This window comes from Podarcis erhardii, assembly GCF_964252035.2.
Source record: "Podarcis erhardii genome assembly, chromosome: 1".
Classification (NCBI taxonomy): Eukaryota; Metazoa; Chordata; class Lepidosauria; order Squamata; family Lacertidae; genus Podarcis; species Podarcis erhardii.
In genome coordinates this window covers 72,945,465-72,970,416 of record NC_138497.1, presented here as the reverse complement: position 1 = coordinate 72,970,416, position 24,952 = coordinate 72,945,465, and the positions used below count along the sequence as shown (strand labels likewise).

At 39.0% G+C, this 24,952-nt stretch overlaps 1 protein-coding gene across 13 annotated transcripts in view; it reads left to right on the top strand.

The window, feature by feature from the left end:
* Nucleotides 1-24,952, top strand: part of PLEKHA7 (pleckstrin homology domain containing A7) — a 172,464-nt gene that overhangs the window by 110,604 nt on the left and 36,908 nt on the right. For 10 of the 13 annotated variants that reach the window (XR_014151124.1, XM_081840187.1, XM_081840184.1 and 7 more), the window contains 6 exons: nucleotides 12,970-13,148; nucleotides 13,458-13,934; nucleotides 18,517-19,039; nucleotides 19,919-20,005; nucleotides 20,391-20,510; nucleotides 21,674-21,727. Coding sequence is in view for 12 of the 13 variants with exons in the window: in XM_081840187.1 (XP_081696313.1) it covers nucleotides 12,970-13,148; nucleotides 13,458-13,934; nucleotides 18,517-19,039; nucleotides 19,919-20,005; nucleotides 20,391-20,510; nucleotides 21,674-21,727 (1,440 nt within the window). In the remaining variant the exon portion in view is untranslated. Of the gene's footprint in view, nucleotides 1-3,869; nucleotides 4,808-12,969; nucleotides 13,149-13,457; nucleotides 13,935-18,516; nucleotides 19,040-19,918; nucleotides 20,006-20,390; nucleotides 20,511-21,673; nucleotides 21,728-24,952 lie in introns of those variants that run through there. The other 3 variants (XM_081840182.1, XM_081840185.1, XM_081840188.1) reach the window with 3 other exon arrangements.

Sequence of the window (24,952 nt, the reverse complement as noted above, 5' to 3'; positions counted from 1 at the left end):
AGGTTTAAATGAGTAGAGTGGAGCTTACATCCAAATAAATATACATAGGTTTGCAGTACATGATACGGCAATACTGTTTTTCTTCTGTTTAAATTATCATTTTGCTTCAAAGTGCTTGTTTAATTTGAATTCACTAAATGGAGCTGTTAACAATTTGTGATAATGTGCCCTCTATATTTTTGCAATGCGAGAGTATGGCAATGTTTTAATCCACTTTTGTGACTGTATGCAGTCCTATTACTTGGGCTGTTCTTTGAACACTTATCATTACAGTGGAACTTGATTCCAGGCAGATTGATAAGGGGAAAAGTCCTCTATTCAGTTTTATCCATCCAGATCCTAAGCCATATAAGGTTTTCCATGTTGGTGCAGGCATTTTGAACTTGGTTTTGTATCATATCAGCAGCCAATGCAACTCCTTGGTAAGCTGTGCCAGTTAAAAGCCTAGCTGCGGCGTTTTGCAATAGCTGCAGCTTCCAGGCCAACTTCAAAGGCAGCACAACATACAATACATTGCAATAACCCACTCTTGAGATTACCAGTTCAAGGGTCATTGTGGCCAGGCTATCCCTGCTAGCTTTTTCTGTTTCATCTTGCCCCCTTTTTGTGTTTTTGTGTGTTGAGGTTGTTTTTTTGTTATTTGGTGTATGGGGTGTTACTTAGAAACATTAAGGGGACACCAAGCAATGTGTTCTATTTCCAGGTTAGTTCTTCATTTTTGGAATCATTTGGAGAAGGCTCCAAGGAGGTCAACTTGTCTGTAAAAAGTATTTGGTATTGCATCAGGATATTGAGGGTGAAACATGGTGTGCAGTACTGAAAGGTAGACTGTCGCATATATCCAGAGAGTCATCCTCCTAAGAAGAAACTGCCAGATTATATTCAGTGAGAAATCAGAATGTGATGTAACACGTCACTAATAAACAGCTGTGAATTGAGCAACCCAGTGATTACAGCTATTTGTGCGAAGGAGAAGAAGAATAACCTTTTGGTGTACCCCGTCCATAGAGGAATAACAAAATTCTTAAGAGGCTTACAAATATTACTAAATTCAATCAGCCAACACAGTGTTTTGTTCCAACAGTCTTAAAAGTGTCTTGCAGTAATTTGATTTTTCATTCTAAAAAACTGGCTGGCTGCACCTGCAGAAGAGGACTTTTAACCTCAGCCCTTCAAAGAGCATCTTGTGTTCAATCCCAAACCCCTCTCAAGATCAGCAGTATAAGTTCAAGGTATAAGGAGTTGATTTCAGAAGAAACATGTCTGTTCCCCATTCTCATGCACAAATACTTCCCACTTGCACTTAGAGAGGTGGTAGTGTGATTGAATCTTACCCCTGGCTTTTTAAAATATCAAGTGTAAGTTGGATTGCATTTGGTTAGTCATTTCAACATATAGTCAAATTTTGGATTGGCTGCAGCAATGCATTGATTGCCTCAGCCCAGTATTAAAATATATGAAGTTGCATGCCTACTCAATAACATGCTGAATTTTGTTAATGCTATGCATGACTAAGGCTGCAACCCTGGGAGCAAGTCTCACTAAACTTAATGTGACCTACGTCTGTCTACATAACGTATAACAGTGCACTGTGACTCCTTAATTCTTATTGGAGGTAACAGTGATGTGCAAGGTGTTTACTTAACTGTAAATTTAAAATGTCAAGGAATGTCTTGGTTTTTAGTTTCTTTTTAACTTAGATGTACTTTTTATGATTAAGCATCACTTCAATGAAGACTAGGTTATTTATATAATGGAATATGTATAGGCAATGGCTGAACTTCAAAGCATGCACATTTATTATCTATACTCTAAGTAGCTGAAATAAAACCTATTTCTGCTGATGATATTTGAATGTATGTTACCCTTTAATCATCTATTAGTGCTTAAACTCTGAACCTGCTTCCTAAGCTTAATATTATGGGATCAATGAGGGAAGCTGCTTAAAGGAAATATCAGCATATTTGTATTACATCCAAAATCCTTCGGGTAAAATATTATATTCTTTTCAGTTGATATCAGTATGCATCTCTGCATATTTGACATCATATATGGCTTTAAGGAAATATCTACTTGATGCTGTTCCAAGAAAACCTACCATGGCCTGAAGTATTTATATTTCTTCTTGTTAAATAATTCATCTGCTTTCTGATCCTAGGTTTAAGATCAAGACCACTTCAAATTGTATATCATCATCTAGAAGGGAAGAACATATTAATTTTTCTAGAAGTTCCAAAGCAGTATTTTAAAAATGCTTGTTAAAGTGCCATTGTTCGTCAGCTTTAAAGTACCACCTGACCAGAATTCTATCACTCATTAGTTTTATACCTAACTTTTCTAATCAGTTTAGTGCTTTTTAATGCAGTTTGAAATAAAAAGCATAGCTAGAATGTGTGTTATTTGAATTTGAAGTGGGGAAATCTAAATATTAAAAAGTAAGTTGAAAAATAGGTCCTATTACCCCTCTGTAAGAGGCAGGGAATGGAAGATCTCCAGGGTGGGAGGATGAAAGAAGATGAGAACTAGGAGGGTTCACATCTCTCTGTATGGCACAAGTTAAGATTTACCTGTGAAAGAAGACTGTATTATTATTTTATCTTTTTCTATTTCTGTTTAGATTGGCTTTTTTATTGTAATGTACTATGAAAGGTCTTAATACAATTTTTTTCAAAATAAAAAATAAAAAGAAGTCCTATTACAATGGGCCCCTTCCTCTGACTAAAGGCAGGGGCATAGGAAGGGGGGGCAGTGGAGGCAGTCCACCCCGGGTGTCATCCATTGGGGGGGTGACAAAAAGGCAGACCGCGGGGGGCTCACCTTTTTGTCACTCCCCCTCATGGATGACACCCAGGGCTGACCGCCCCCACTGCCCCCCCTTCCTATGCCCCTGCAATGAGTTAAACATTAGGGTACATGCATAATATACGTGATTCTAGTTTTCAAACTGTAATGCTAAATTATTTGTTATACTTTGTTTCAATTACCATCATATTAATTTCTGTTTATTAATTACTGTAATAGGGCAGTATTACATTTGTCGGGGAAGCAATTCCCATATACAGATACCCAAGGAAGCATTATACATTAATGCATAAATGCTGAAACTTGCTTCCTTATCCATTGCATGTGCTACATTAAATTCTGGAATATTAGAACATGTAGTTAATTGGAAAAGGGAAATAAATGGTTGGCGTTTCCACAGATCTCCATGTTTAAAATATTCTTGAATGTGATCCCCTGAAGAGAAAATGTGCTTGCTGAATTATCCTTCTAGACAGTTTGCTTCTAAGGATCTATTCAGACTTCTGCTTCTTTATCTTTATGGAAAGGCATTATAAGAGAAAAAATGGTCTAATCTTTTTATCTCTGTCTTCCCCTCTTTTCCCTGGTGAAAAATGTAACATCTGAATTGGTCCTTTGAGGCAAACACTGTGGTTATTTGTCTCTTCTGCAGCGCTTTTCTCTTTTCTGTATCCTAAGGCGTAAGCTCAAAGTAATTCAATTCCCCACATTACTTGCCAATGTTGGGTCCAACTTAATGCATGCATATATGATAAACAATTGCAACCTTTGGATTTATTATTACCACTTTGATTAAAATGTATCCTTATTTGACTGCAGTCATAAACATACGTGCTGGGCAGTAAATTCAACTTAAATCACTCCAACTTTCAAGGATTGTTTGTCATTAGGAAATAGTTGTATTTATTATTCTAATGAAAGTGTTAGCATTGCAGACTTTCATTCTAAAAATTCTTCAGGGTCCAACTTTCCTCTGCTTCATACTTTGCATTATTGATGCAAATTTATGTGGATCCTTTTCCAAAATGTTTATTGTGTCATAAACACTACTTGCAGAATTGATAAGATGTTTTTTATATTAAACAAAGCTGAAATATTATATTCTAGCTCATTATTAAATCATTTTAACAGTGCAATTCTTGTACATTATGTTCAATGTGACATGGTCCCAGGTTAGTTCATATAGGACTAAAAATAGAAGTTTGTCAAATTTAATGTGGCCTATCCAACTCATTTCTTACTTGAAAAGTAACACTCCTTTTAAAAAGCTTCCAGAAGAGTTTTAAAATAGGACATTTAAAGGATGTACTTATTTATTTAGGGTTGGGTGGTTTGTTTGTTTTTGTTATCTTGTATAAATCAACTTTTCCCTTTGCAAGAATCACAATGATCCGTAGTGTATTGCTTGTACATTACTCAATATTTCTTAGTTGTCTCTGCTTAGCAATTCTAAAATTTAAACAGGCAAATAGTTAACTTACAGAGACATTCAGTGGATTTATTACACATTTCTTCCTATCTAGTAAGCCTCTGCGCTGAATTAGGTTGCCTGGACTGGCTAGAGGTAGAGAGAAATCTGGAAGGCACTTTGCTCGCAATTACACAGCCCCTTTGCAATTCTTCTTAATTATTTCAATTCAAGTAGGTTGCATTTAAAAGTGCTGCTGTATTTTGACCTTGAGGGCTTGTGTGGGAGGAATTAAGGGTGTGAGCATTTTGAGTAGGTGAACTTCTAAAGAGCTCAGTGTGTAAACAGGTGTTGTGTGAAAATAAGTAATAATGTCTGTGTCTGAGGGGATGGACTTCAATTTCTTGTTTCATCATGCCAACTTTCTATTGTTTAGGAATTCTGCTCTTTTAACTTTACTGAATTTTTGTCCTTGTTTTGTTCTTATTGGTATGCTCTTGGGGTTTGCTCTCCATTTCTTCTTCTGTGCAATATGGGAGAGAGGCTGCCTTTTCTTCTCCCTCTTTCCAGAATAAGGGCATCTGAATGCATGAATAGGTACAAATATTACTTTTTCATCCCTATTGTGAATGTGTATGTGTTGTCCTGCAGACTGCTGTGCTTTAGAAATTCTTACTCATAATTTAAGACATCACAAAGCTCTTCTGTGTTTTCCTGTCACTGATTGTCCTCACGCTTACATTCACACATGTACATGTTGTTCATTTGCTACGTTGCTAAGAGATAACTGGATATGTTTGGACAGTTTAATTTAATCACACTGGAGCTGGCCCTTCCAGTGGAAAGAATTTGCTGATAACACTGCACATGTTGCTTACTCAAATACTGTAAATATGCTTTCTTCAGCTGCTGGATGTGGAAACGTGCAATGTTCTGCTTGCTTCCATTTTAACTAGATAATTGATAATGAAACTGTACAGTATCTGCTTCTGCTTTTAAAATGAGATTGTAGCTGCTCTATAGGCAGAGTTACAATGGAGAGGCTGTCACTAGCCAAAAGAACTGCAGTAATAACAGTCCACCATATATTGAGCTTTGAAGGAAGTGTAAAGGACCTTTATTTGAGTTCATTTGTATCAGGTGTGGGAAACTTTGGGGCTCCATATTATGCTAGACTACAACTCTTATCCCCCCTGGTTTTAGGCATGCTTATTGTGGTTTATGGGAGTCATAATTCAACAGCATGTAGATAGCCAACAGTTCCCCACCCCTGATTTGAATGAAGGCTATTCTCTACTCAGAAAGTTTCAGTGCTGCTGTGTAAATGAATAAGAGGAGTTCAGTGATTCAGAATATACTAAATGCAGTAATGGGGGTGGGGAGAGACTTGGTTCCAAGAAGTCTGCATGTGCATATGGGGACGGTGGTGGATTTATGAAGCTTTGGTCTTCTAATAAATACTCAGTAATATCCAGTAATGCATGTAGTTGAGATCCTATAGGGAGGATTAGATGGATTTTGTGCTGTCAAAAACTATAATTATATTTTGAAACCAAGTAAGCATTGTAAATTATTCTTCAGTCTAATCCTTCAGCAGGGAGAAGATGGGCTTTATCCAATCTATAGCTTGTATAGAAGAGGCAGGGAACCTGTGGCCTTCCAGATGGCTGTTGCTTTATTAAAACATCTGGAGGGCCACAGTTTCCTGACCCCTGCTGTATAGGCAGCATAGGGATTGTATGAATTGCTATATCGGTTAATAGCTTACTATCACAAGCAATATGCTCTGAAGATCTGTTGGTTGAACCCATACAAAGAAGGAAGTTATGGACATACGTGGAAAAAAATAGATTCATAATTAGTTTTGCGGAAGTGAAGACCCATGAAAATGTTTGTGTATTTTGCCCCTCTCTTTTTTATTACATTCCACCATCACCCTTTTCACTACATGATGTAAAAAAATTTGAATATTGCATTTCAGCTTTCTAAATAGTTAGCCATGCTTCAAGTGTAGACCCTGCTGTTGGCATTTTTTTTACTCCCAGAGTCACCGTTCCACCCCACCCCACCTTCCTTATTCTTTATTTAAGTATCCATAATTTGTTTTCTGGCTTGCCTGTGAATTTTTAACTGCCAGTGCATTACTTTTTTCCTTTCCTTAGGTATTCTGTGTAATGTTGCCTTTTTTATTCCTTTAAATTTTGGTCCCCATCTTTCTCTATATGATTTTTCATACATCCCTTTGTAATGTTGCCTGTCTTATACAACCCTGCAATATATTTCATCCACAGTGTTAGATATTGGTTTCTCTTTCAGTCTGTAAATTATCTTTCTCTTACAAAGTCTGTTGTGGAATGAGCAGCTGACATTTTCAAATTAAAATATCTATCAAACCAATCAACATCTTTCTAATCTTTGCTCTACTGTTTGCCAAGTTTTTCTTCTGCTTGTGGTCAGATGTAACAGAGAGCTCTGGTTAGTTTAAAATAGAAGGCATAGCTTTTGATCTCCCCATGTTCTCGTATGCGAAAGAAGTGGGGAGGATGCATGCCAGTGGCTTCCCATAACTCATACACATAACACTAAATTATGGTTTAATGTTATTTCCAAACTGGCCCTATTTTTTTTTTCCTTATCTTTTGTTCATGTTCAGAAATGAAGGCAATCCCTTATGATATAATATTATCTCCCAAGTCCTATTTTTAAAAGTGTTGCTTTAATAAACATAAAATAATACCACACACACATACAGTCTCTCTCTCTCTCTCTCTCTCTCTCTCTCTCTCTCTCTCTCTCACACACACACACACACACACACACACACACCTTCAGTTACATACAGTACTTCTCTTTATGCCTTCACATAGCATTCAACCACCATTTCTCATTAGAGTTTTCCAATTGCACAGTGCAGACTATATATTTTGCCCTTTCCCCCCTTTTTTTCTTTTCAAAGCAACCCTCCACATATTTTGCAGTGTTTTGCCCAGGGCAACCCAAACTGACCAGTAACTCAGCAAACAGACAATAAACCCCAGATAGATACATTAAAACCCAAAGGACAGAAATACATTAAAAATATCCCACCCACTTCTAAAAGACCATAGATAGTTAAAGGTCAACGGCCTGGTTACAGAGAAAAGATTTTGCCTGGCGCCTAAAGTGAGCTTCCACAAATGGGGAGCCACCACAGAAAATGCCCGCAGCCAGATTATAGCGCTATATAGGACCAGCACACCAAGATGGATTTTCCCTATTGCAAACATTGCACAGGACCATGACAGATTGGTCACATGATCGTAAATAGGTTCCCTTATTAGAGAGGCCACAACAGAAATCCTATAAATTAGTTCACCAGTGTTCAACAATCAGGAGGCAGGTTTGATATAAATGTGAGATAGGCCATGGCCACACATGTTGAAGCCTGAAGGAGATGTAGGTGTGCCTGAAGTGGTGTGTTGTCTAGTCTGTCTGGCTGTATGTTGCAGTCACAGAAGCAGTGTGATTCTAATATCCTTTTATTAGTTAAGGATCCACAGTGTATCAAATTAAACTGGAACACCCTTTCATGAGGGCAGTCTCATATTAGGCTACCTTAGACATTTCAGGAATACCTATTATGGTATGTACAGGTCTGTCTGCATACCCATGGTAGTCCCTGCCATGTACAAAACAGAACTTTTGCTTTTTATTTTTTATCTTGGGTAGATGTTGTGGTGACCTGTGGTATACACAGTCTACAGCTGCAGCCCTTTGCAGATATGTATCTGCAGGTTTCATTGATGCATGAAACTCTCTGCTAACTTGGGAGCAAAAACAGTAACTTCTTTACTGTGGATGAGTTGTTCTTTGTTACATATTGCCTTGAATGACTGCAGGTGACTGACGCAATGGTTAAAGAGGTAGCAAAAATACATATTAAAAAGATACACTTGGTATCAATTGAATTTTCTCTCCATGCCAAATAGGAATTTAAAAGAGAAGCAGAATACTTTTCATTGTGACTGCGGTGTGGAAAGTAAGGGCTAACTGCCACACACACACACACACACAGTTACAGATAGGTAGCCGTGTTGGTCTGCCATGGTCAAAACAAAATAAAAAAATTCCTTCCAGTAGCACCTTAAAGACCAACTGAGTTAGTTCTAGGTATGAGCTTTCGTGTGCATGCACACTTCTTCAGATACACACACACACACACACACACACCATAGTACCATAGTCCTTATACTGATTGGAGAGTCCACATCAGCTGATATTCACAATAAAAAGGAAAAAAGACAGGTGCAACACCAAACTAGACAGTTAATGTCACATGTAGTTTGGTGCACAGAAGGAGAAGAGGTAGGACACTAGGCCTGAGAAACTAGGCAAACATTGCAGGGCACTGAGTTGCTTTCAGCTTCCTTTTGTTATGCATATAGGAACTCTGAAGCTCTAATGTTCAAAATTTGCCAACAATGGCGGTGGTGGTGGTGGGATTGCTCTTGCTGCCATTGATTTTAACTCTGTTATCTATTGAGAATTATAGTTTTATGTCTTGCTTTACATGACTGATACTGAAACCTTTGCTGCTCCTAGCCTTCAAGTAACATGCTGCTTGTGTTTAACTATAACCTTTAATATTTGGAGTACCACATATTGTTAGGGCTTTGTGAATAATGTGTTTGTGTTTAGTGTTGGTGTTGTGATTCTGCAGCAATATTTATTTCTATATTTATTTCCCTCTGGCATCTTGGGTGTATCCCTTCCTTGTCCATGCTGATGTGTACCTTATTTTGTGCAATTTGTAATCTTCTAGTTTCCCCTTCCACCAAGCCTTTTCCCTGTGCCTCCTTGCATGTTATTACTATTAGGGGCATGCCTTGAAAAACTGCTGCAGTAGAACTCCATTCCTTGTACTAACATAGCCCCATTATGTTGGATCCCATATGATTATGCCACTCATTTTCTTTACTTTTTAAAGTAAAGACATTGTTTCTACTTTTTAATAGAATCTTTCATTATATTTATTGAAGCATATTTTCCTCAATATAAGCTCAAAAGTACTATTAATTTTCATTCATCTCTAGTGACCTTTCAACAAAGCTTTTTCAAAGACAAAACTATAATTAAAAGGGAAATAATTTCTTCATTACAATATGATACTTTAAAATAACGTTTATGCACCACAAGATATGTAGCCTACTTTTCTTCTCAACTGATTAAACCTCATACATAATAATAATAATAATAATTTATTATTTGTACCCCGCCCATCTGGCTGGGTTTCCCCAGCCACTCTGGGCGGCTTCCATAAAAACCAGAAATACATTAAAATATCACAGATTAAAAACTTCCCTGAACAGGGCTGCCTTAAGATGTCTTCTGAATGTCAGGTAGTTATTTATCGCTTTGACATCTGATGGGAGGGCGTTCCACAAGGCGGGTGCCACTACCGAGAAGGCCCTCTGCCTGGTTCCCTGTAGCTTTGCTTCTCGTAATGAGGGAACCGCCAGAAGGCCCTCGGCGCTGGACCTCAGCGTCCGGGCAGAATGATGGGGGTGGAGACGCTCCTTCAGGTATACTGGGCCGAGGCCGTTTAGGGCTTTAAAGGTCAACACCAGCACTTTGAATTGTGCTCGGAAACGTACTGGGAGCCAATGTAGGTCTTTCAAGACCGGTGTTATGTGGTCTCGGCGGCTGCCCCCAGTCACCAGTCTAGCTGCCGCATTCTGGATTAGTTGTAGTTTCCGAGTCACCTTCAAAGGTAGCCCCACATAGAGCGCATTGCAGTAGTCCAAGCGGGAGATAACTAGAGCATGCACCACTCTGGCGAGACAGTCCGCGGGCAGGTAGGGTCTCAGCCTGCGTACCAGGTGGAGTTGGTAGACAGTTGCCCTGGATACAGAATTGACCTGCGCCTCCATGGACAGCTGTGAGTCCAAAATGACTCCCAGGCTGCGCACCTGGTCCTTCAGGGGCACAGTTACCCCATTCAGGACCAGGGAGTCCTCCACACCAGCCCGCCCCCTGTCCCCCAAAAACAGTACTTCTGTCTTGTCAGGATTCAACCTCAATCCATTAGCCGCCATCCATCCTCCAACCGCCTCCAGGCACTCACACAGGACCTTCACCGCCTTCACTGGTTCTGATTTGAAAGAGAGGTAGAGCTGGGTATCATCTGCATATTGATGGACACCCAGTCCACACCCCCTGATGATCTCTCCCAGCGGCTTCATATAGATGTTAAAAAGCATGGGGGAGAGGACGGAACCCTGAGGCACCCCACAAGTGAGGGCCCAGGGGTCTGAACACTCATCCCCCACCACCACTTTCTGAACACGGCCCAGGAGGAAGGAGCGAAACCACTGTATAACAGTGCCCCCAGCTCCCAGCCCCTCTAGACGGTCCAGAAGGATGTTATGGTCGATTGTATCAAAGGCCGCTGAGAGATCCAGCAGAACTAGGAAACAGCTCTCACCTTTGTCCCTAGCTCGCCGGAGATCATCAACCAGCGCGACCAAGGCAGTTTCAGTCCCATGATGAGGCCTGAATCCCGATTGGAAGGGATCCAAATGGTCCGCATCCTCCAGGCGTGCCTGGAGTTGTTCAGCAACCACGCGCTCAATCACCTTGCCCAAGAATGGAAGATTTGAGACTGGGCGATAGTTGGCCATACTGGCCGGGTCTAAAGATGGTTTTTTAAGAAGCGGTTTGATGACCGCCTCTTTCAGCGGATCTGGGAATGCTCCCTCACAGAGAGAAGCATTCACCACCCCACAGAGCCCATCGCCCAGCCCTTCCCGGCTTGCTTTTATTAGCCAGGATGGGCAAGGATCCAGGAGACAGGTGGTTGGTTTCACGCGTCCAAGCAGCCTGTCCACATCCTCGGGGGTAATGGATTGAAATCGATTCCATGCAACTTGACCAGACAGAGCTCTAGCACTCTCCCGCCCCAGCCCTGCTCCCACGGTGGTGTCTAGCTCCTTCCGAATATGAGTGATTTTATCTGCAAAAAACTTTGCAAAATCGTTGCAGGAGATCTTGGGGTCTTTACAAAGCCCCGGTGGTAAAGGTGGTTCCGTTAAATTACGAACCACCTGAAAAAGTCTCCTGCTACTATTTTCTGCAGATGCAATAGAGGCGGTGAAGAAAGTCTTCTTCGCCGTCGCTATCGCCACTTGGTAGGCTCGACGTTGAGCTCTAACCTGTGTCCGGTCAGATTCGGAGTGAGTTTTTTGCCACCGACGCTCTAGCCGTCTCAGCGATTGTTTCATCGCCCTCAGCTCCGAAGAAAACCACGGAGCTGTCCGGGCTCCATGCAATCGGAGAGGGCGCTTCGGAGCCAGACAGTCGATAGCCCTGGTTAACTCCGCATTCCAGCGGGCCACCAGGGAATCAGCTGAAAGGCCATCAACATGGGATAAGGCATCCCCTACCACTCTCTGGAAACCATTTGGATCCATTAAGTGGCGGGGGCGGACCATCCGAATTGGTCCCACCTCCCTGCAGAGGGGAAGGGTCGCGGAGAAGTCCAGTTGCATCAGGAAGTGATCTGACCATGGCACTTCTTTTGTTTCACTTTTACTTAGTGTCAGATCACCCACGTCACTAGAGGTGAACACCAGATCTAAGGCATGTCCATGATTATGAGTTGGGCCAAACTTATTCAGGGACAGCCCCATGGAGGCCATGCTTTCCACGAAGTCCCGAGCAGCCCCTTGTAAGGTCGTGTCGGCATGGATGTTAAAATCCCCTAGGACAACCAAACTAGGTGTCTCCAGGAGAAAATCCGCCACGACCTGAAGCAGCTCAGACAGGGAATCCTTGGTGCAGCGGGGAGGTCGGTACACCAAAAGGAATCCTGTACTGCCCCTATTGCCCAACTTCCAGAACATGCACTCAGAAAACTGGATCTTCCCAGTAGGACGCCTGGTGCAAGCTAGTGACTTCCTAAAAATCACTGCAACCCCCCCTCCCCGCCCACATGACCTGGGTTGCTGTGCGTAAGAGAAACCTGGTGGGCAAGCAGCGGCAAGGACAGGCCCATCTGCTTCCTCCAACCAGGTCTCTGTCACACATGCCAGATACAGTGATCTATAAAATATATTCAAGTTTGTAAATTCAGCAAGGGAAATAGCAAATAAAATATCTAGTAGCTTGTTTTGTGACACGTTTGCAGTAAACAAAATGCATCAAGAGGAACATCATGAAGAGTTAATTTTACTGGTACAAAGTAAATTTTACTGGTACAAAGGCTAAATAAAATTCTGTAACAATATCACAACATTATGAAAGACCACCCCCGCCCCCGCCCCAAAAATACCCTATCATGAATGTTTTTAGGGGCGGGGGGCGGGGGGGGCGGACTACAGCATGCCAAGTTGCTGCTCTGCAGTGATTTTGGTAGTAAAACTTTCTGTTTAGTTACAAGGACTACCTTGGTTATTTGGAAATGTGATGCAATCCTGTTGGGTTTTAAAACTACCAAACTATTCTATTTTATTTTAAGCTCAGATATACACTTTATATTGCCATACAGTTCAGACATCTTAGCACTGTGTCATCATTGGTTTTTGTGTGTGTGTGTTTAGTGGGGGAGGGGGTGCTTAAAGAATAAAATGTTGAAAGCAAATGGGAGGAAAAGCAGCACATTTCATCAGATGTCACCAAAAAACAGACAAAAAAAACCTCCCAACCTACTTTCATATGTAGGGAATTTTGCCTACCCTCCTTCCTTAAAATTACCTAATTCATCTTTCTTTCTACTGTTGCAGGCTGTCCATACAGGCATGAGGGCTTATATCTATAACAAGAGTTCTGTTATTGGCTCTCAGGCAGAGCATTCAGGGATGCGTACGTACTACTTTAGTGCAGATACTCAAGAAGATATGAATGGTTGGATCCGTGCTATGAATCAAGCTGCTCTTATGCAAACACGTTCATCACCAAAGAGGCAAGTTCAGGGATCGTTTGTATTTAGATTTTCATTGTTTGTGTCTCAGATATCAATGCAATGTTGCATTTAAAAAATATTAATATTAATAGTTTGCATTAAAAAAATTCATATATTAAATCTGAATGATGTTTGCATAAATGACGTATCAGCCTTTAGGTGATGGGACAAAACTAAGAGCTCTGAGGCATCACTTAGCATTACAGAAGTTTGCTAAGCATTAAGTCTGTACAAAGAGAACTTACTAAAGGTACAGTGTCAACAAATAAAGTGTTGACTTTTAGTGCACATATTATTTTTTTCCCTTAGAGAAACAGGAAATCCAGATCAGCAAGCTGTTCCTCAAGCTAATCATGTGGATGCCTGCAAACAATGTGGAAAGTTAGATTCTGCTGATGCAAAAGGATGTTATAGAAAATCTCCTGAAACCTCTGCATATGATAAGCATGAAGAGATGAGAAAAGCAATAGAAGATGAGCATTATGCTGTCAGGAAGAACATGGTGGAATCAAAAAGGGAGAAATCTAAACATCCATTGATATCGGAGGTTGGCACATTGAATACAGAGTCAAGTCTGTCTCGGTCCCAGAGAGCTCAGCCTGTTGAGAAGAATGGAACACTTTCCAATTCGTTAAATACAAGTCCTGGCCTAGTGGAGCAGAATGGTATCGGTTTATATAAACAAGGATTTGTTTCCAGACCAGCTCAAAAAAAGCAGACACAGAGGAAAAACAATATGGCTCACATAGAGCATTGGGTAAAAGTCCAAAAAGGAGACCCCAAAAGGTTAGTAATAAGCTTAGATGGTCTGTTTTATTGCTTTAAAATGGGTTGCCAGTGCCTTAGCAAGGGAGGGCTGCAAGACGCTGCCAATTTTAGTGGCAACAACAGTTATTAAAAAAAAAAAATTAAAGTAGGATGGGGTGGACAGAAGGGTTTAAACTTCTATACCTGGCTCTGTGCCCTGATAGGGATGCAAATTTCCCATCCTTAGTCATCAGATTGATCATTTGATGAGAAGGGAAGGGTGATAGCCCCTCCTCCTTACCTGATCTGCATGGATCAACTAAGGAAGGAGGTGTGTGGGTGTGTTTGCATGCATGATTCTGTGGCTGGGTATGTCCTGTGTGCATGTATGTGAGAGGCTTGGGTGGCCACATCCAACCTTTGCATGTGACTTCCTGGAGGCTTAGCCAAGAGTGAATGTGGCACTTGGACCAAAAACTGTTAGCCACCTCTGCTTTAAACTACCTCTGCTTTAAACTAACTCACCCACCTCTGGCATGCTAGAGATCATTAGGAAATGGATTGAAATAAAAAATACCAACATCATAATGCCATTACAGAAATCTGTGGTGTGACTGCTCTTGGAATGGCTTCAAACTCCTGTCCAGAAGCCTTCACATATTTGCAAATTTGTGCTAAGCCAAGGTTTCGCTTGGTGTGATGTGCAAAACCAGACCAGTGAAGACTGCTTTTAGGCTGTTATATACTTCTCATATATTAGGTCATTCCCCTTTACATAATGCTACAAAAACTAGTGTTGCTGCTTTCTTATTCTGTCAGCTATTCTTTATGGTCAAGATAAAATACTCTTCACAAATAGACCAAACTTTCAGTATGACTCCATATGCATTAGAGTGTTGTTTTTTGCCAAAATCCAGCTTACTTATTTGAATTTCCCTAAGCATTTTATGTAGTACTGTATAGTAATTAATCTACATTGTTCATTTTCTTTTTTTCTTGGTTACAAAATGCTGTTTCTGTGCAGCCATGCTTCATGACAGATCTTTGTGTATTAGAATAATGGATCCACAATAGTGATAATTGATTAGCACTTTGGGCTAAGATAAAAAGCATGATAATTGTTTGAGATACCAGCAAGATTTGCTGATTAGCTTGAACATTGCAACTGCATGCCAGCATTGTGCTCTAAATTACTATATTACTATCATTCAGAAATATTGAGAACAATGCACATCATAAGAGGCCTGATTTTGCAGACTCTGTGTATAGTGAAGCATCTGGTTTTTATTTCCTTACATAATCTCCATGTGTCATTTGAAAAGCTGCTTTTGAGATAGGTGAGATTTTAGACCAAAGGTGAGAGCCTGTGCAAAGCAATTTATATATTGGAGATTAGTAGCATATCATTGTGTAATCTAAAACTGATTTTCTTATTCCACTGACTCTTAAAGGGGAGGATACCCTGTAAAGGCTGGGTAGGGTAAAGTCAAAAGCCCCACCACACTAGGGCCTTTGCTTAAATGTCTCTTTGGTCCTCGACAAAATAAACTTTCGTTCGTGATACATGGTATATATTGGTTTGGTTGAAGCTTAATATTTTAAAAGCAGAGGGCAGCAGTGCCTATTGTGTACAATAAAGAGCCATGGAATTTTTCTTTTGTTTTCAATCAGAAGCAGCTCACCCAGTGGGACAGAGCTGCAGTGCTAGATCCCCGGCAGTAGCGTCACTACTGCTTATGGGTAGGGAGAGGCTGGGTCTGTGTGAGCACACCAGCAGGTTCTGTGTTGACTCCACTCTTGCAACCTTAGCCCCCCTGCTACATTAACTCTCTACATTCTGGAAAGCTGCCACATCCCCATGATTGGGAAGTTTTGTTTCATTTAATAATAATAATAATAATAATAATAATAATAATAATAATAATACTTTTCAATAGAGCAAAATACAGATGTCAGCAATGCTACCTGTCCCACCAGTTAAGCCTCTTGTCTTTATTAGTAGAACAGAATTCCAAAAATTGCTTGAAAAACATTTGGGGAGGGTTGTTGGGGGGCATTGTGTGTGTTTGTGAGTGAACCAGTGGTGTTGCCAGCTGTCCCTTTTTTGTATTGGTGCTGCCCTATGGACAGTTTAAGAACTATATAGCATTATTATGTAAAGGACTATATACAAAAGGCATTAAAGCTCACATTTCTCTCTCTCGCCTTGGTTTGTCATGTAAGTTGTGCTTTAGTATTGTGTTGCTGTTTTTTAAAATTATACTAGCAGACGCAAAAATGGAAATTAAATGGATTGAATAAAAAAAACTGCACAGAATTGAAATAGTCGGATACTGTGCTCTGCAAATGCTTGGACAAGAGTTAGCACAGTAGTTCACATGTGTTATAGTAGGTTCTGTAGCATGCTTCTGCTTGTACAACCTCTTGCAGAAGTGGAAGGAAAAAAATCAGGTCAAGTTTCACTTTTCCTATGCAATACTTTCAATACTCTCAAGCAAAGGGGATATCTGTCCTCTGCTGAACAGAAGACAGCTTTTGCATCTGATAGCACATGTTTGAATTCAACCAAATGTGTGCTTATTCCCAACTATTTTCTAGCAAACCTCTCAGTGTCAAGAAGTAAACTGTTCAGTCTCTCTACCAATAAATAGGTGGGAATAACAGCATTCTCTCTAAAACCAGAAAGATGAAATGGCAGAACAGAGTTCATTCAAAGTATTCATGGAAAGGAATATAGTGAGGCCTTGTAAAACTAGAACTTTTTCACTGACCATCATACATAAAAGTGACAGTGAATTTCATGTTATACAGGCTGGAAAATTGTGAAGGGGTAAAAGGAATGCCTTAAAGTCCAGTTAAAATGTACAGAGAAATTTGTGCAAAGTTCAAGGAGGAGCTTATTTGTTTTCTGCCAGCTATTCATTCCTCTGTCAGGACTCTGGTCTCACAGTCTCGTTTCTTTTATGATTCTGACTAAACATCAGAAATAACTTTCTGATGGTGTGGGCAGTTCAACAGTGGAACAGACTACCTTGGAAGGTGGTGGACTCACCCTCATGGGAGCTTTTAAGCAGAAGTTGGATGGACGTCCATCATGGATGCTTTAGTTGATATTGCTGCATTGCAGGGGGTTGGACTAATTCATTCATTCATTCATTCATTCATTCATTAAATTTGCATACCACCTTCACCCTTAGCTCTCAAGGTGGTTCACAGCAAGAGAATACAAGATCAAAATACAAAATACTTAATAAAAACAAAAACAAAACAAGTCAATAACCCCCTTCCCCTTCCCCTCTCAGAGTCTCTTCCAGCTCTACAATTATATGGTCCTTTGTCTTCCATCCATTTAGTTCTAACACTTAACTGATGGGCACCCTTCACAGCATGAGCATGATGAGCTTATGCTACCCAACAGCTACTTGGTTGATGCAGTCCAAGTGTTTCCGGTCCTTGCTTGTTTTCTTCCAAGAAAAAAGTGAGAATGATTTTTAATGTTAGCTTGGCAAAAGGCCCAGTAAAGTCATTTGATGCATTAAATCAATAGCTCCTTAATTGTGCAACAGATGAGACTACTTATGTGACATGATGGTTTCCTGTTAAATTGGCTGCTCAGGCTTTAAGCTACTTTTGTCATGAAGCATAATTAATCTTGTCATGAAGCCAGGTAGTCAAGTGATGTAGAACCTTGGGAGAATCTGCTTGTTTTTTTGCTGAGAATATTATTTTACAAATAACTCCCTGAGGATAGAGACATTTTTAGCAAATGATAATGTATCAGAAACGTCCTTTCTGTTTTCACAAAATGCATGTATGTTTACTGAACATATCTTGTTGAAAGCTTCCTTTTTTCAACTGCAGGTGATTGTTTTCTTTGGGATAAAGCAGGGGTTTCCAGCCTATGGTCCATGGACCACAAGTGGTTTGCAAGCTGCATTCAAGTGGCTGTGGCATGTCCACATTAAATAATCATATTTATTTTAATTGTGTTTTTATCGCTTCTTTCATTCTTTTATCTATTTTGTTACAATTTGAATTATTTGGAATACAAATCGTAATGCAATAGAATACAATAAATAAAATAATTCATGAAAATACAATTACAAATCATACAGCATCTAGCACATCACATTTGCTGCAACAGACAGAAAATCATTAAGTGCTCTGCCAAGACAGTTAGCAAGTGCTGGTGGGAACCCTTAGGATAAACAAATAACATTTTGTTTAATAGCATGCTCCACCTAGTGGTCAACATGTTGCTAAGGAAACTGTCTCAGGTTTGAGACAGACAGTTTTTAAGAAGAGCTGAGTAACTTGCTTCACATGGTGCAAACACACTTTATAAAATCCAAATTTTGCCTGCAGATTTTGCAGGGTTTTGAACATGATAAAACAGAGGCAAAAGTAGCCTGAGTAAGTACACCATGAAAGGGCATCACTCTTTCAAATGGCTGTTAACTCTGAAAAAATTGTTAAAGGCTATTGTGGCCTATGAGATTCTACACATACTTGTTTGCTTCAATTAAATAAAGGAATTCTAAAGTTGGATTTTGTGAAACCTTGACTTTAATAATAGCTGCATTCTCATTTAATACTTAATGAAACAATTTTTCTCAAACAGTCTTGCATCTGATCAGTCCCTTATTCGCCAAGTGCCCAGTCATTCCATATCTTTTCCTGAGAATTATCATACCTTGCCAAAGAATACCAGGCAGCCTTCAGGAAGTTCACCGCCCTCAAACCGCAATCTGCCAAGTGACTACAAGTATGCTCAAGACCGGGTTAGCCACTTGAAGATGTCCCATGATGAGAGACGAGCTAACAAAGATGGTACTGTGTGGCAGCTGTATGAGTGGCAACAGAGACAGCAGTTTAAACATGGCAGTCCCACAGCACCTATTTATATTGGTTCTCCAGACTTTACAGACCGTGGTAAGGGAAGAAGTTCATTAGATGTTCCACGTTCAGTTTCTGTTCCCCCATCTCCTTCTGATATACCACCACCTGGGCCCCCTAAAATTTTTCCACCTCGAAGACCACACACTCCTGCAGAAAGGGTTACTGTCAAACCATCTGATGAGAGACCAATGATAGATGTTCCTTTTGCTGGATCACCCATGAAGATTCGAAGTCAAACTATAAAAGTGAGTAAATTTTACTGATATATTTTTCAGACTTTACTAATGAGGTGTAATAGAATTACCTTGCAACGTTTCTAAGTACTAACCTTTAGATTATTTGATCAATGTTCACTGTCAATATTCTTACATTATCCACTGAAACTTGTATTTTCAAAGCCAGGATTTATGTCCTCAGTGCTTGGCCAGTTGCAGGTTGAGCAAAATTTGTTTCAAAAAGACACATGATGCCCTGGCCAGGTGAAGTGAATGAGATAAATTTATATGGTTGGATTCAGGAGGCCAAGGCACTTAGTTTCCACTGAAATCAGTAGGAACTAAATTAATCATGGGTAACTTCATATTGGTTTCAGTGCAACCTAAGTGCAACTAAATTAGTCTGGTTCTAACCCTTTAAGTTTAAAAGGTTATATTTTTCTATGTAAAAAATCATGAGGAAAAATGTCTTTTGGAGGTAAAGCAGTATAAATATGACACTGTAGATCATATATTATTGTAGGCTTTATACTGAGAGACCCAGAGACTGGTAAGTCACCACAGGCACAAAGATTCATTCCCTGGCTCCAGGACATACCATCCTATATATCTCTTGGAAGTCTGTCCATTGTGCCCACTTAGGTGACCCTGTTTGTTCCTCTTTTTATGCCCTTTAACTTACCCCTGCTCCATGCATTATTCACATGACAGCAGGGAAGGGCTTACATAACTATAGCTGCCTTATTTCGAGTCAGATTATTTGTTCATCTAGCTCAGTATTGGCTGCATCAAATGGCAATTTAAGTCAATCCACCTCGATGCAAGGATGGGAGGTGTGAATTTGAAGGGTTTAAGAAAAGAAAATTCCATTTTAAATTACTCTTTAATACTGCCTTTCCATTTATACAGAACTCAGCACACGTAGATAGGCGTTCCATGCCTACAATGGGATATATGACCCATACTGTAAGTGCTCCAAGTTTGCATGGGAAATCGGTACGTATAAGCATTTCTAGTTTCCTTCCCCTTCTATGTACCAGCTGAATTTACTAGAACTTCTAAGGATGTCTGAGTCCAAAACACTCTTTATTGATTTTTCATGTCTTGTTAACGGAATCAAGTAACTTGAACTTCCTGGCTCTAAATGTGGCCTACGCTCAACTGCCATTGAAGTCATTATAAGCGGAACTGTTCGTGGAATTTGCTTTTGTGTTTTATGACATTAAAGTACAATATTCCAATCAAAGACAAAAATACAAACTGGTTGCTTAACTGTGTCAAATATACATTTTCTGGGCACCTTTGGTGAAGAATTATAGCTACAGTGACTCTCCCTGAAAACTGCTAATTTCCTCTTTACAATGTGTCCAAATACCTACAGCCTGAAGAGCTAACATTGCTTCTCATTCGATTAAGGAGACATCAGGCTAAGTTGGCTAGTATACGAAATTACACAATCGCCCAATTACTACAGCACTTGCCAACTAATTCCTCTTACCAGGTCAGCTGCTGATTGGCTCATTTGTGCTGTATATGATATTCTGTGACTCTGCAAGTGCTTCACTGGTACCATGCTCAAGTCTGTGCTTTGTTGCCCATTCTTCAGTATGTTCAAGTCCCCAGTTCATTCATAGTTTTACTTTGCTCTGGCATGTGCTGGAGATTGTAAGCATTTTTTTAACGATAGGATGCTGTTGCATATGAATAACTGCTATTATTTTGCTTTGGTGTTCGTTTTTGTGATTGTTGCCTTAAAAATCCGTTCAAGAGGCAAGCTTACTAACTTGCAGATGTATTAATTTTGGCTGAAAAAAGTAAGCTTTTCCACTCATTCTTGATGGAAGTGGCTTAATTCACCACATGCTGCTTGTCCCCCCCCCCCTTCAAATTGAAATATATTAAGGAACTAGAGAGGGTATCTGTATTGGCTCAGCATTGTGTCAGCTATTTGTGTGTCCATTAGTTTATCATAATCTAGTTGTCTTTTTGCACCATTAACAGTAACAGTACCAGTAACTATCAAAGGCAGCAGTATAATAATAACTCTACTTTGAATGAATAATTATCAGATTTGATAGTTTTAAGCTAGGAGCTTTAGTTTGTAGTTTAGGATAAAATTATTTGTGTTACAAAGATGTGCCTCATGGAGCATGAAATATTAGTTGTCTCTGTATATTATTTGAAAACTAAAACTAAAAATATTTTGTCCATCAGTTACACTAATTAGATGAAAGTGATAGATACATTCATAAATTTTTTTAAAACAAACAATTAATACTTCTATCAAGGAAAAATTTTACATGGTGAATTTAATGAAGATGTTTTCATATCTTCCTCATAAAAAGGTCTTGATAATTTAAAATAATTTTAAATGTACAAGTGATTTTGATAGCCCTGCATGTTAGCTAACTGCGTAGAAAGGAAAATAATCCGTGGTCTTGATGTTTGTAAGGTTGATGAAGATGATGTGCTGCCATTGATGCACTGTATTCATTTGTCATTCAACCATAAACATCAGTGTGTTAATGATAAGTCTTCCTAGATAGCTAGTTTATCATGTATATATGCTTTTGCAGAAGTTCCCAGAAGTACTTGCTAGTTAGTTATAGAGTCCAGTATTGCAATAGATTGTTCTATATTCTTTTTATGTACTTCCATTTGCAGGCTGATGATACCTACATCCAGCTGAAGAAAGATCTTGAATATTTGGATTTGAAGGTAAAACATGTTCGTATAAAATATTCTAGTATTTTACAGTTGATCTATCCTCTATATACAACCTTCATTAGTGTATTTATGTTATAGTATCAGTTATCAATCCTTCGATATTCTGATTTCTTTTTTCTGTAACTGGAGTAAATTTTAAACGTAAAATACACTGGATATACAGTATAACATGACATCAAAACAGCCTCTTTAATTTGGAGAAAATCAGAGAGCCTCACGCACTACTTGAAGCCACATCCACTCATGCAAGGAAATGTATTTTTGCCAGTTCCCCCTTCTACTGCCACCCCCCTGTCACAACATATTTGTGCCAGGGGCTCAATATTATCAGCTGCTAATAAGCAGATGGTAGTGCTTGCTTCTTACTCTTTAATTCTATTTCTGCTAAAAACTGCCTGTTTTACTAATAATTATTTATTCACTTATTTGTTTACAATATTTGTATTACCTTATTTGCTATCAATTCCAAAGTCAGCTCCTAATAACACAAAACACTAACAATGTAGTTCACATTAATAATAAAATATAAATGCCAGCATTAAAATACTTCATTAAAAATGGCAGCAACAGTAAAACTATCAACAACAAAAAAGCAAAGCAAATAAAAAGCACCAAATTGACAAATGTTTATCATGACATTCTGGTACCTTCAATAGTTTGGTTTAGGAGTAGGAGTAAAAATTTAATATAACAATGTTAACTAGAGTTAAATGTGAATGCAGATACATGTTAATAATACTGTAATGTTTTACATGTTTAATCAGAAATCAGAGTGCTTGTATTTAATGATGCTTACTCCCAGATATGCGTGCAATCTATGCACTCACCTTAATTCTATTAGGACAGAAAAATAGAAATAAGTTTCTGAACATACCTTAACCTAGGCTATGTTTTCTGTTAGGAAATGTTTCCAAAGCAAATCTTTGGGGAGATGTGATTTCCTGATACTAAAAATAAAGACTGTGGTTTGTGAAACAACATAACTGTCATTTGAAGCTATTTGTTTGCAATATGCTCCGTACAGACCTAATTAAAACCCACAGTTAAGGATCGCAGGGTAAAATTGTTTGCAAAGGGGAAGAATATAGAAAATAGAAAAGGCATATGCCTATAGCCTGTTATTAGTTCCCTAACCATAGTTCAAATGTAGCATTGTATCTGGGAACATAGTCATAATGATATTTACCCCTGGTCAGAGCAGATGGAGGCCCCAAAGCAATACATTTTCTTAGAGTTTCTGGACTGCACATAAAAAACAAAGACATATTTGAAAGGTTTATTTTTTAAAAGTATTCCAAGATAGAAGGTTCCATTTTGAAGTTGTTGTTCTCTGCTTGAAGGTAAGTGGATGAGACATAGCTTTTTATTTTTTTAAAAAATACAGTTCAACAATACGATATGAAAGAAACAAAAACATAACATATATGAATTAAGCAGAACAAAACAGATACAGCAGCAGTTAACTAGTGTTTAAAGGTAGTAGGAAAACATTTCCAAATTTATTCTCACCAAAAAATTGTGTAAGTGTAAACAAAACAGATTTAACTTGGTGCTCAAAAGACAGCAGAGTAGATGCTATACAGATGTTTCTGGAGAAGAGTATTCTATAGAGGTAATCCTTGGTAGCTTCCTATTTAATCTGTAGACACGAGCCATTAACACCCAGAGAAACTTCACCAAACAATTAAATTCATACCTGAGAAGGCAGTCCTTTAGATCTTGGTCTTTGACCACATAGTGTTCTGTGGATCAACAGTATTTTGAATTGTGCCCCGAAACAAACTGAAACCCAGTGAAGATATTTAAGTACTGAAATAATATGTTTGGTATAAGTCTCAGTTAATACACTGATTCATTTTCCGGACCATTTAAAGTTCTGAAAATGATATTTATGGCCAGATAAACTTTTCACCAATTCCTGCTGGTGTGGCTGCATCACCTCCCACGAAAAGCTTATCTTGCCACAGTCATCTATGCCTTGTAAACCTCCAGGCTGGATCACTGCAGTGTGCTCTGTGTTAAGGATGTCTCCAAAAATCCTAAGTACCTAAAAATCCTAACATATCCATACCATTGTGACTCTCAAGTAGAAAGCAGATAGGCTCAGGAAAACCATGTCTGCATGATAACAGATTGTAATGATCTGATTTAGACGACCATTACTTTTCTAGTGCAACCTCATACATTACCACTCAGAAATAAGTTGTATTGGGTTCCATGGAACCTGCTCCCATGGAAGTAAGCATAGGATTGCAGTCTTAAATTCTAAAGAAAGTTAATGTTAAATATCTAACATTCACCTCTTTAAAATATTCTATATATTTTGTATGTATATATATATTGGCTAGCATAGGCAGCATTTCATGTAACATGCAGTTATTCCGATGATGGAATATCAAGGTAACTGTTGAGTCTTGTAATGGTTCTTGTTTTCTGTGTTTATGAATTAGGTACAGTCAGTGCTTTTTTCTGGGGGTACACAGGGGTACGCATACCCCTAAACATTTTGTGAATCTAAGTTTGGCCTCATTGAGGGTCAGTATTTCAATATGAGTAGGTAAATGAGAGTACCCCTAAACATTTTTTAAGAAAAAAAGCACTGGGTATGGTATGTTTTGAAGAATGTTGCTTTAAAAGCAGCTGCAGCATGAGTGATCCTGTAAAAGTTAAGTTTATAGTTCCTTGGTAGCCACTAATTTTTGTTGGTGTAGTTTGAAATAATGCTTTGGATGATATGCTGCATAGAATAAATTCAGTTCCTACTTTGTGACCAACAGTTGACAATATTAAAGACACGAAGGTGTGGAAAATAAGGTGAAGGAATTAATGTATATGCAGACAATCAAGATGTTAAAAGAACTGTCATAGAATGCTGGATGGGAAGTCAAATAGAATTACTGTATAAGAATAGAAAAAAGGTGTAACTGTAAAACTTGAAAACTTTTTTAAAAAATAAATAAATAAATAAGAATAAATTCAGCTCCTAAATCAAGGCAAATTCAAGTTAACCTGAGATACTCTCTTGAGCTGTTAATCTGAGGCTTGCCTGCTGTATATTGTCATCACAGCAGTATCCAAGCACTCAGAATGTAGAAGAGGAAGGGAAAAGGAAGTAGAATATACAAGTAATTACCTACAAATTACCTCTCAATCTAGAGAGGCTGCAATCACATTTTATCTGCAACAATATCCTTCAGGTTTGGATGGCATGCACCC